The following is a 13540-nucleotide window of genomic DNA, read 5'->3' as shown; positions in this document are numbered from 1 at the left end:
ACTCCTAAACCTTGTGGACAGCCTTCTCAGAAGAGTTGCAGCTGTTATAGCTGCAAAGGGTGGACTGACGTCATATTGAACCCTATGGATTAGGAATGGGATGTCACTTACAGTAAGTTCATATGCGAGTAAAGGCAGGTGAGCAAATACTTTTGGCAATATAGTGTATGTCCTTAAAGAACAGTGATTGAGCCATCTTTGAACCAAGCCTCAGGGAAGGAACTGTGGATACACATACACACACACACACACACACACACACAGCACAGCACAAATCAAATGCTTCAAAATATTAAGAATGTGAATTAAGTTAAATGAAAATATAATTAGAAACTCAGTTGAGTAAAGTCACTAAAATCTCACTACAGCTTTTTCCTTGGCATAACTAATAATACTCATTAATGACTATTCTAATCACATTTTGATTGTTCACTATTATATTCCATTGCTTATATTCTCTTTATTATAACTTTTAAGATACCTGGAGACATTTGAAGAAATATGCACATAGATTCACATTTAGATGCAAAAACACTTCTGTTTATTTGAGCAGTAATGGGATTCAGCCAGTTCGCACCTATTCAGGAGAACCAGTTATAACTTTCTAGGCAGTTCAGACAACTGGTTGTTGGAAGAAATCTCACTTTGTTTTTGTTGTGTCCCGGGATTGGCTCCTGCGTCCGTGCAGGCTCGAGGGGATCGTTAAACAAGCTGATTGGTTAACTGTCTGACAGCTCAGCTGTAAAAGGGCTGTCAGACGGAGAGTCGTTAAGTTCGTTACTTTGTATCTTGAGCAGAATAAACCGTTACTGTTAACTCGGCTCCTCAGTTACTGTTTCAGTAAAAGAGAAACATAAAACTGGCGACGAAGGTGTTTTAAGAACCCATATAAATACCAGTGAGCATAAAAAAAAAAGACAAATGGCAACCGCAAACGTTTTTGCTGAATACAGACCTGACAAGGAATCGTGGGAGGCATTCCTAGAGAGAAAATAGCTTCATACTTATTAACCCAACACACCACACCAAACCCCATAACAGGGAAAAGCCCTGCTGAGATTTTAATGGGACGAAAATTACGCACCACATTAGATAGGCTTCACCCAACATACTCACCTCGGAATTCAGTACAGAATGACCCTCCTAGAGTATTCAATAGGGGGAGGGGGTGTTTGCACAAAATTTTATGGGGGAACCTAAGTGGGTGCCGGGTTGGATATCTGAGATAACAGGGCCCTGTTCTTACAGGGTCCAGCTATGTGATGGTCGGGAATGGAGAAGACATATTAACCAATTACGCAGACGAATAACGGGGTCTGCAGCTGACACAGTACAAGACACAGTTACCAGGGGAGTTCAAGTTCCGTTACCAGTTGATGAGTTACCTGTTGGAGAAGAACCCGAGTTGCATGGACAAGTATCTGTATTGTTAGCACCACCGGCACGGGGGCCAGAGAGAGGCAATGTTTTGTGCCCTGGGGCTCCTGATGCTGGCTTACGCAGATCTCAGAGAAGACGGAGAAGACCAGCATATTTGCAGGACTATGCATGTGCAGTCCGGGGGGAAGGAGTGTTGTGTCCCGGGATTGGCTCCTGCGTCCGTGCAGGCTCGAGGGGATCGTTAAACAAGCTGATTGGTTAACTGTCTGACAGCTCAGCTATAAAAGAGCTGTCAGACGGAGAGTCGTTAAGTTCGTTACTTTGTATCTTGAGCAGAATAAACCGTTACTGTTAACTTGGCTCCTCAGTTACTTTTTCAGTAAAAGAGAAACATAAAAGTTTTTTCCCACTTTAAAGGGCTAATCCTATAAGGAAGGCAGGAAGGAAACATTCTGTTGTTGTTTCTAGCCTAATCTTTATTGCCCTGCTTACAGAAATTGTGTCTTTGGTTAACCCTTATTACATTATAACAGCTAAGGCGAAGCGCCCATCGATGTGAGTGATTTGAGCTGGCCACGCCCACATGGTCACATGACCACCTACCCAGCTGATCATTAGGGCAGAGAACCGGTAGTTAAATTATTTGAATCCTACCACTGATGCAGAGTTACAGAAATAATCAAGGAGAACAAGTGTTCTTCAGGTGGTTCATATATGAAAGTATATTCCAAAGTGTTCAGGGTTATATAACCACCATAATGTCATTCAGTGGCTTTCTGGAGAAGTTTGGCACAGTGGCGTCTTTACTGGGGTATCCAACTGGCAGCAGCAGAAGCAACTTTTCATTTGGTGGGCGCTCAAGCAAAACTTTCAAGCGTGGGCCACAGTTCAGTGGAGTAGTAGTAACTGTCACCAGGCCCACATTCTAAAAGCAAAAAGGGAACAAAATATGAAAACTTTGTATCAGAATAGCATTCTTTATCCACCTTGTTCATGCCCTATAAATCTCTGAAGAACCTACATGGTTCAAGTTTTCAACACAATATTTCATTCTGGAATACCTTGTCCCTCAGCCTAAGAGATCCTTTTCCTGTTTAAGATGGCTGTCAAACTGAAACAATGTTTTAAGGATTTTGCAGAGAGAACTAGCTTTAGTGATTTGTTACACGTTAAATGTTTGTATGTTCTTATCATATAGCAAACCACTGCTATATGGTTTGCTGCAGGTGGCATACAAACATTTGTACAAATGATTAGATAGATTCATAGATAATAGATAGGTAAGTATATGATTATCTAAGGCAAGAATATGCTTGAACATGCATAATCTCTTCGGAAAGTATAAGTACTGCAATTATATATGTTTCAATATTGATATCTTTTCATAATTGTATAATATACATTTATGGTGCAATACAATTATTTTCTGTTCAGGTTAATACAAAATTACCTGCTCTTTAGTCAAATAGAATTCATAAGATATGCATCACCTTATGTCCATACATATTTATTCAGGCATTTTAATAATGCATACGTGTCAATTTGTAATATATATTGCAACGTGTGCTATATTTAATTCCAAAGGGATTCGGCCTGTTGCTAAAACCCCAGAATTATATAATACAAAGACAAGCAAATTATTATAGTGTGGCTTTCTGATGAAATGGATTGTAGCCTATAAAACCTATGCATAAAAGATTATATGAAATATTTCATTGTTTTACCATATACATAATTCTTGTTATTTGTTTCTCCTTTTAGCGAGGGGCAAATACTCACAACTCATACCATAAGTCTTGTCATGTGAAGCTATCGTTTAAAAACTACAAATTTTGCTTCTCTTTGAGGAGGACGCATGGGAAACCTATTGAACAGCTAAATTTTGCAATAGAACTGGATAGAGCAATGAAGTTCAAAGTGGCTTTTTATTGAGTCTAACCAAGAGTGAAATTGGACCGGTTCTATCCGGTTCAGGCAAACCGCTAGTGCCAATGGCGGGAGGTTCCACCCACCCACCTGGACTTCATTACGTCCCATTTTTTAAGTTCTGCGCATGCGCTTAAGGTCCTGCACAAATGCTGAGGTGGCACGTGCGCTCACATTTGCGAACCGGTAGCGAAGGTAAGTTGATTTCACCCCTGAGTCAAACCTTTAGTGCAGGTAACTAAAAATACCCCTAAAACTAAAAAAAATCTGTCTTTGTCTGGCTTCCATCTGAACACATCTAGCAAAGGAAAGCCAAGTAGTTTTGATGTTAAACTATTACGTCTTGGATTCCTCCCCCACAAAATGTAATTGGAATTTGCTTTCTTATTGCTTAAATTCACTGTTTTGTGCCTGAATTTTACAATGATAGAAAATGAGTCCTGGCCTTCTTCCTTGAAACATACTTGATGTGTTAGATCTTAAATAAATTAGATCTTAGTCCTGTTAGATATTACAGTTTTCTAACATATCAAGAGTGTTCTGAATTCTATTTCTGGGGCATTAGCTATTGCACTGCACTCAATTTTAGATAATCTACAAATTTGATAGGTATTCTTCGCACTTCTTCATTCAAACCATTAGTAAAAATATTAAAAACTATAGAATTTGGGGTTGATCCTTATGTCAATCGTTTATTTTTAAATTTAATAAAGACCTATTAAATGTACTTCTTGACTATGACTTTCAAACAGCAATATATCCACTTAATTGTTTTATCATAGTCTTTACTTAATCATTTACTTACAGTGAACTGTTAATCAGAATGTCCTAGAGTAGCTCAACAAATGCTTTGTTCAAATCAAGATATATTAAATTTATAGCATTCCACAATCTACTAAGTACTACACAATCAAAAAAATTAGGCAACATTAGTCTAGCAAGAATTGAAGTTTTTTACAAATACATCTGGCTTTTGGCAATTATTGCAGTATTTCAATATATTAATCCTTTTATGAACTACTCTATATGAATAAATAGGATTTTAAATTTATTTCAGTTATGATGGTCGTTAAATCACTTTCAGTACTCTTCATAATTCAGTATCATTATAAATCCATAAATCAGTCTGAGTATCTTAAAGTAGGGATAAGTCCCAAATATGCCTTACACAATCTGTATGCTTAGTCTTATTTTATTTTTTAAAAAATAGAGAACAATTTAGAGAAAGCCCAGTCCACTGAAGCAAAGAGCCCATTGCTATTGCAGTGTTCAAGCTGAAATATATACAATATAAATTAAGTGTTCAGAATAAATGTGCTTATATCATATTACATTGGCAGATTGTGATGGAATTTTAGTATGTTAACTTTGCTCTAAACTTGCTCAACATATTTAAACGAAAATCCTCAATCTCCCAAGATTACAACAGACTGCATAGTCTTTCAAATATTGTGTGCAGCCTAAAATACCTTTTCATTAAGGCAGAATCAATTCCTCTTTTTGCCCAGATGTGTAGTCTGAGATAAAACTTATAGTGAAAGCAGTTTTTTTCTAAAAACAACAACAACAAACAAACAATGGTTGTGCATAATCCTCCACCTTGATTATATTTCTTTGTGCTCTTCCTCTTACCCAAATTGCAAGCATACCTCTAAGGCAGCGAGGAGGATGCCACACGCAATAGAAACACTGATCTCATTGTAGTAGTGAGTTTTCTTTTTCCCATCTGGAAGTATTCCATACACCTGCTTGAAAATGAGAATCAAGTATGGAGCGCTATCCAAATATTCTTTGATCCAATTTGTCCTAAGAAAGAGTCATTATTAAACAGCTGTTTAGCATTAAATATTTGCAGTAGTTATAAAATGTAAATGTATTATACAATAAAAGTCTGCCTGAAAACCTTTCAGAAAACCTTTTGAAAGCTGCCAGATTTAACACCTACTATTTTTCTACTTAAAATAAAACCCCTTGTATTGTGTTCAGCACCTTGGCTGGGACACATCTTTGACTTGTACTGTTTCAATCACAGTTGCAATAAATTGGTTGCCATAAAAATGCCGGGTGAGAAATGAAGTAGAATTTGGTTTGTTTAAGAGAAAATATATACTGGAAAGAGATATATTTAAAAGCATAAGCAGGCTGAAATGTATTTTCAAACCTGATAGAAAATATATATAGTGGGGGCTTGGTACCATTTTAGAAATGTGCTAACCATAATTTGCATCAACAGAGGGACAGAGGCTAACCATAGGCTGCATCAACAGAGGGATAGAATCAAGATCACGTGAAGTGTTAATACCACTTTATAATGCCTTGGTAAGGCCACACTTGGAATACTGCATTCAGTTCTGGTCGCCACGATGTAAAAAAGATGTGGAGACTCTAGAAAGAGTGCAGAGAAGAGCAACAAAAATGATTAGGGGACTGGAGACTAAAACATATGAAGAACGGTTGCAGGAACTGGGTATGTTTAGCTTAAGAGAAAGAAGGACTAGGGGAGACATGATAGCATTGTTCCAATATCTCAGGGGTTGCCACAAAGAAGAGGGAATCAAACTATTCTCCAAGGCACCTGAGGGTAGAACAAGAAGCAATGGGTGGAAACTAATCAAGGAGAGAAGCAACTTAGAACTGAGGAGAAATTTCCTGACAGCTACAACAATTAATCAGTGGAACAGCTTGCCTCCAAAAGTTGTGAATGCTCCAACACTGGAAGTCTTTAAGAAGATGTTGGATAGCCATCTGTCTGAAATGGTATAGGGCCGTGATGGCGAACCTATGGCACACGTGCCACAAGTGGCACGCGGAGCCATTTGTCAGGGCACGCGAGGCGCTGCCCTGTCAGCTGGCCAGCGCGCATGCCTGGCCAGGTTTTTTTGCCTTCCCCAGGCTCCAGAGGCTTTATAGGAGCCTGGGGAGGGTGAAAAGAGCCTCCCCCGCCCGCCCGGAGGCTTCAGGGACCGTCCCTGAAGCCTTCGGAATGCTTAAAACCACCCTCCGAGCAAATCGGAAGTGACTTCCGGGTTGCTCGGAGGGTCGTTTTAAGCGTTCCGAGGGCTTCAGGGACCGTCCGAGGCTTCCCTGATGCCTTCGGAGCGCTTAAAACGACCCTCCGAGCAACCCGGAAGTCACTTCCAGTTTGCTCGGAAGGTGGTTTTAAGCGCTCCGAAGGCTTCAGGAGAGCCTCCGGACAGTCCCTGAAGCCTCCGGAGGGTCTCCGGGGGGGTCGGGGAGGCTCTTTTCTCCCTCCCCAGGCTCCTATAAAGCCCCTGGAGCCTGGGGAGGGCAAAAAAACATGTAAAAATGGGGGGGTCGCGCGTTGTGCATGTATGCGCACTGGGGGGTCGCGCGTTGCATTATGGGTGCGGCATGCACGCACTCGAGCCCCCTGCGCTCCCCCCACTTGTGGCACGCGAGCCAAAAAAGGTTCGCCATCACTGGTATAGGGTTTCCTGCCTAGGCAGGGGGTTGGACTAGAAGACCTCCAAGGTCCCTTCCAACTCTACTATTGTATTGTATTGTATGGTATTTTAGGATTAAAATAAAAATATATTTATTTCATGATTAACTACATTGTACATAATGAAATGATTGTATGAATGGATGTATATGACAAAATATAATCTTTATGAATATGTATTTGTACTCAGGAAAAAATGGCACTAATAGGCTAGATTTTAACTGATCCTTATATCCATAACCTCAGGAACATAATGATCACTCCTTCCAAGTTGCAGCAATTATCCTATTGATACCTCATCCTTTTTAAGTCATTAACCCATCTGTCTCCCATTCTTTTCATGTAGTTCATTTCTTCCTCTTCTTCAATGATTTCCCGGATTTTATGCTTTATTTCTTTATCACTGACAACCACAAAGGTCCAAGGTTCAGTATGTGCCCCGCTAGGAGATGTTCCTTTAATTGAATAAAATGAAAATATTGGGATTAAAGAATAAAGCTACACGGTGATCTTTTAATAAAAGAAAAAGAAAGACGTCACAACTTTACGCATCATCACTTTTGGAACTGGGATATAACTAACCAACTGTGCTAAAATTACATCAGTCAGTCAGATAATTGACTAGATTAACTTCAATTGATTCAAACTTTTGATCATGTAAATGTGTTGCCCCAACATGAAACAACAAAGCTAATTTTAATAAAATAATGGATCATGATCTTCAGAAAGGCATTCAGTTCATAGAAGAAAAAGCTTTGGGAAAGTGGGCACCTCCTTTGAATCATAGAGACAATATAAGGGGTAACTGGCTTCCAACTATTTATCTTATTCATATGCTTATCACTGCTGTTTATTTTACATTTCATTTTATATGAGCTGCCCTATAGTTACTGTACCTTAGAGATGTACTTCCTGAGGCTGTTTTATACCAAAAGCCTATGCCATAACTGAGAAACAGCTTACACAAGTACAGAGTGACAAGCAAGCATTATATTTATCTTAATTCAACTTGGTAGACTTCCTTCTTAACTTTACCATATGGACACATCAGTGGTCGTTTTCCTATTATTTTATTACTGGTTCGCTTGCGTGTGCGCGACCCTTCTGTGCATGTGCAGAAGTGTCTGGGATGGTTTGCCCGATCTGGGAGCAACCCACCGCTGGGACACATGCTCTTTTCTTATGTGAAATGGACAGTATGGGAATTATTGAGGTAAATTGAAAAGAGCATCTACCTGTCTGTCTGTCTGTCATCAGCATCATCTATCTATCTATCCATCTATCATCTATCATGTTGGGAGAGAGATTTTGAAAGAAACTGAAACTAACACTGTATTATTATTATATTGTTGTTGTTGTTGTTGTTATTGTTGTTGTTGTTGTTGTTGTTGTTGTTATTATTATTATTGTTATTATTATTGTTGTTGTTATTATTATTATTATTATTATTATTATTATTATTATTATTATTATTATTATTATTATTATTATTATTATTATTATTATTATTATTATTATTATTGGAAGAGTGAGTTCCCAGAGAGCACCATTTTCTTGCTAACATTCACTCTGGAGGTATCCTACAATATCCCTTTAGGTAGATTGATATTTTTGAAGTTGAAAGATAACAGGATGCTAAAGTAGTTACTCTAGATTTTAATCATTTCCAAGAAATCCATTTACAAAGAGTACTACCTGCAGTTTTAATCACATTGTCAATTACTTCTCTTGGAACTGGCTCATCGCTGATGAATCTAACAGATCGTCTCTTTTTGAGAAGCTCATAAAAATCCTTTGATCTTTTGACCATGTGTTCTTCAGAGTAACGTGGAATTGAAAAAGGGATGTGAGTGAATTCATTCCATTCATCGTCATCTTTAGGAGAAGGTGGAAGAAAGAATACAAAAATAAACATAAAACAGGATAAATGATTTTAATTATATTTTTGGGGGAAAGTCTAATCTTTGGCCGTATTAATTATTGCATCTAACTGTAGATCAACAAAGAATTTTGGAGGAAACAAGTAATATTTATAGAAAACAATCAGAAGTAATATTTTTTCATACCTGTTAGTATGAATATACCTTGCATGCAGAAAAAGACAAATTCAGTTTCTGGCATCTCCATATAGAGCTAGGAAATGACAACAATTCTAGCTAAAATTCTAGCACAATCATTGCCTTAAAATGAGTGTAGACCAGGAATGGCCTATGGAAAGTATTACAAGTAGTTCCTTTGTGCTTGCTTAAACATGGGTTTGTAGGAGCTAGACATTAAAAACCTAGAGAACAGGTTTTTCTTTCCTGCTATAGACAGTATTTGACTTATCAATCTCTGGGCACCAACTTTATCTGGGAGGAGTGTAAGTAGACACTGCATCTGTGTCCTGAGGCAAACATTGTAATGGCTACCGCAAGGGTGATGGATCTCCAGGGCTAAGCCTCCCTGGCTATGGTTATTGAGGTTGGAGTAAAGGAGAGGTGTCACACAAGTGCTTCTTCCCTACAGCAGCACTCATGACTCTAAGTCTCATGAGAAAAGGATGAAGGAAGCTAACAGCAAGCGCTGAGAAAGACCCCAAGAGTCGTACTTCCATCCTGTAGTCCAGGCCTTACTCATCCACTTCCAGGCAATCCTAATGAGTAGAGGAGGAGGAAGAGAATGAAGCTGCTGCTGACTGAAGCAACAGCTAATTTAGGAATGGGATGATTATGCTAATATTACTTTGGTACCAAATCAAATGGCTCCTTTTTGCCTAAGTTTTTAAATGTTTTCAACCCAGTTTGCCTTGATTTGCTGTTCAGTGTAGCTGGTTTGCTGATGAATAGTTGTTTTATGCTCTGATAGCTGTAATTCTATTTTTTGCATCATTTTAAAAATCTACGTACACTGTTGCAGATGAAACTGCAGTTTGCAATGTTTTAAAAGTACATAAGAAAATAAAAGATGTTAGCAGCTGCAGAATAATTTCTCCCTTTACATTGCTTGTAAATGTAAAGTGGGTGTGTACATTCACACATGCAGAAAAACACATTCTTTTTTTTCTAAATAGTGTAAGAATGTATTATTTCAGCTATGCATTTCATATCTTTCATGTAAAAAGAGGCAGAAATAAATACTTCCCATTTCTTTAATTGCAAAAGAAAAGAATCAGTGGAGGAAGGCGGCTAATGATATACAATGTTCCTCATGCTGTTTGTTTAGTGCCTAAGAAGGACTTCTTATTTTGACATTTAATTTGTTATATTCCAATTGATCAATGTTCATAAAGCCTTAAGAAAATATCTTATCAAAATATAAAGGAAAGTGAGATGATCCATGGGTTAAACATAGGGAAACAAAGCGGGCCCCTAGCAGCAAAATTCACGATCCTAAAACACTTGCCACTTAGTGTTTCGAAAATAGTGCTCAAGGTTGTTTTCTTTGGATGCTGACAGGATTTTAAAAAGTGCTTCAACTTTTTTGACTCTGCCATCATACGCCATTAAGTGACTCTTCTAAATGCACCCAAGCCATGCGGTTGCTTAAAAGCAATGAACTGCAGGCTTTTATCAACCTGGCTGAGCATGACTAAAAGCTGATCACAGAATGCAAGTATGACGTTTTCATCCCACCAATCAACACACTATAAATGGGGCTGTTAGGACAGGGACGACAGGCACGATGGTGCGCTTATGCACACCCCTTACAGACCTCTTAGGAATGGGGTGAGGTCAACAGTAGGCAGTCTAAGGTTAAAGTTGTGGAGGTTTGGGGAAGAAATCACTGAGTCACGTAACGCATTCCAGGCATTGACCACTCTGTTGCTGAAGTTGTATTTTCTGCAGTCGAGTTTGTTACGCTTTACCTTAAGTTTGCATCTATTGTGTGCTCATATATTGTTGTGGTTGAAGCTGAATTAGTCATTGACAGGTAGAACATTGTAGTAGATAATTTTATGTACTACACTTAGGTCAGACCGAAGGCGGCATAGTTGTAAGTTGTCTACGCCCAAAATTTCAAGTCTGGTGGCGTAAGCGGTGGAGTGGAGGACTCTTCTCGTGAATATCTCTGGACTCTCTCAATTGTATTAATGTCCGATATGCACTGTGGGTTCCAGTGCATATGAGCTGTATTCAAGAATTGGTCTAGGAAAGTTTTTGTATGCTCTGGTTAATAGTAAAGTGTTCTCTCATTTCTTCATTGCAAGGGTTTCTATTACCACCTTCACAATTCGAACCAGGGAAAACAACTGAGAAAGAGAAGAAAACTTGTAAGTCAAAGTTCCCTCTTCCATATTTTTTTTCTAACACCAAGTCTTGGCACGTGAATTTACATACTTTTACTATTCTTAAATGTAATGCATATTTGGCCCACTGCCTATGCAACGAATATAAGGATATTCCACGGAAGACCAATTCCTGAAATACATTAGAAGAACATTAGTTGATGGGTCCACTCAATTAAAGAGCAGAGAAAGTGCAGGCCAGAGCAAGAGACAGTCAATGGAAGCCTTTCTCCTTTCAGACAAATTGAGGAAGGAGTAGTATTGAGATTTTGCTTTCTCTTCCAAGGCTAGTTTGTAACGCTTATAGGGCTGCTTTGCTCCCAACACAGCCAGCCGTGTTAGGATTAGTCCTTTGGACAAGAGAATACAGAATCCTACATGAACAAGTAATGCTCATTCTGGAAAGGCCTCTAACCTTGAGTATATAATACCCTATCAGAACAGGTTGGCTTGACATTTCTTTCACTTTCTATCCCACATTTGGAAAAATTCACAGGTCTTTGGGCTTTTTAGTAAATCAAACCAGGAAAGATGTGGCATGCATAAAAGCTGTATCTAGTTATTTGCACACCTTGAAAAAGAACCTCACTTGTGATTAAGCACATCCCATTGCCTTCCATCTAGGAACACATTATATTGAACTTTCAAGGACATACATCTCAATAAACATGTAGAGGTAAACTACTTTTGTCAATAATGTGCACACTGTAGCTGCTTTCTTTCTCCATAACAGATCAGCTTCACAGCTTCCTATATCAATTACAGTTATTACTCTACATAACCAAAAAGGGGGATCTCAGGCTGTGTTAGCCTTGAAAGGCAATCAAAAAAAGAAGCATAGCGAAGAGTAACAACTCTATCTTTATTGTAAGGGGGTCCCCACCCCCTCCCGTTCAATCATATTTGATTCTTGGAGACTGCCTAGACATGTCCCTGCAGTTTTCTTGGCAATGTTTTTCAGAAATAGTTTGCCATTGCCTCCTTCCTAGGGCTGAGAGAAAGTGACTAGCCTATGGTCACCCTGTGGACTTCATGCCCAAGGCAGGACTAGAATTCACAGTCTCCTAGTTTCTAATATGATGCCTTAATCACTACACCAACCTGGCTCTCACAGAAACTTCCTTCCATTACTTTCTCAAAAATTAGGGAAAGTCCCTTCTGAGACACTTTCATCACCTCTCCTCTTTCAGACTCAACTTTTATTTATTAAACTATTGTCTAAGTTGCCGTTCTTCTTCCTATCTCTCAAGGTCATTCCCACATATAATTTTATGCTAGAAGGCTGCTTTTGCCACGTTTGTCTCCTCTTGGAGTCCATCAAAATCACCAGACACCATACCAGCACTATTTCATTTCTTCAAGCACTCCAGCTCTTCAATTGCATAGGAATTACAGATTAATACCAAAAGACAAATAGTTAAACATTAGTGTAAAGCAGCCTTTCCCAACCTCTTCTCCATATGTGTTGAACTTCAAATCATCCCCACCTTCCCCACCAATTCACAGCCAGGAATAGTTCTTCATACCTTCTTCCTCTGCATGTAAATCAGTCCCATCTTTTAAGACTTCTTCTCTCCATGGACCAGGTACTGCATTTTTGCTGGTTGTGCGCAGTTCTGTCTTGGGAGTTTTCCTGCTGTTTCTGAATATTATCCCTATCAGGACGCAGATTAGTGCTACCACAGCTGGAGTTAATAAAGAAAACGTCATAATCAATGAATATCAAAGGTGGTATCACAAGTCCACCCCGCAGCAAGTGCTTCTTGTTAAGAACAAAACTGAAAACAAATAGCACAAAGGGATTAGAACCACCCACTTAGAGGGTTTTGCCCTCTTGGCTTCCTGAAGCTGGAATTTTCTGAAATTGCTCTTCAACCTTTAATACGATTTGGCTTCTTTCCCAGAATTAACCCTGTTTGTTTTATACCCAAGTTAAAATCCTATTGCAAAATCTGACCCCAAGTTACATTAAGTTGAACGACACCAATTTAGTTGCTACTACGTTCTTGGGAAATCATGAGCCAATATGTATAGAGCTTGGACAACTGAAGGTTGAGCAAAAAAGTCCAGTGAAAGATACTCAAAACCATCCTAACTGACTAGGAATTACTCACGGGTTCCCTTCTAGATGTTTTATTAATTAATTTATTTATTAAATTTTTCTGATCTGTTTTAGATCTATTTTAGACCAAATTAAAACTTTTGCCATCATACCTTCCTTTAGAATAATCTTTTTTTGTTAACTTTTCATTTCCACCAAATATTGTGGTAATGGGTATTAAACAATCAAAATCCACATATTTTTTATAATACTATTAATAATATAGCTATACATCAATACAATTACAATGGTACATAACGTCGTCGTCATCAAATTCTCTCCACATTAATATTTCCTCTTTTTTTTATATATCTCCTCCTATCTATCTTCTGTTTCTATTGTCTAGCCATTGATAGAATATATCCCACATCAAGAAATATTTAGTTTCTTCTTTATCATTAAT

The 13540-nt window shown here is 38.4% G+C and overlaps 1 protein-coding gene across 1 annotated transcript; it reads right to left on the bottom strand.

Moving 5' to 3' along the window:
• Positions 1–1784: 1784 nt before the first annotated feature.
• On the bottom strand, positions 1785–12814 carry IYD (iodotyrosine deiodinase). Its single transcript, XM_081945584.1, has 5 exons — positions 12563–12814; positions 8465–8644; positions 7065–7224; positions 4956–5112; positions 1785–2305 (listed from the first exon to the last, which is right to left on the bottom strand). The coding sequence occupies exons 1-5, from the start codon at positions 12744–12746 to the stop codon at positions 2123–2125; spliced, it is 864 nt and encodes a 287-aa protein (XP_081801710.1). The 5' UTR covers positions 12747–12814; the 3' UTR covers positions 1785–2122.
• Between the last annotated feature and the right edge of the window lie 726 nt (positions 12815–13540).

This window comes from Natrix helvetica (assembly GCF_964273705.1).
Source record: "Natrix helvetica genome assembly, chromosome: 2".
Taxonomy (NCBI): domain Eukaryota; kingdom Metazoa; phylum Chordata; class Lepidosauria; order Squamata; family Natricidae; genus Natrix; species Natrix helvetica.
The sequence above is the reverse complement of the archived record's forward strand: the minus strand, read 5'-3'. Positions and strand labels throughout refer to the sequence as shown.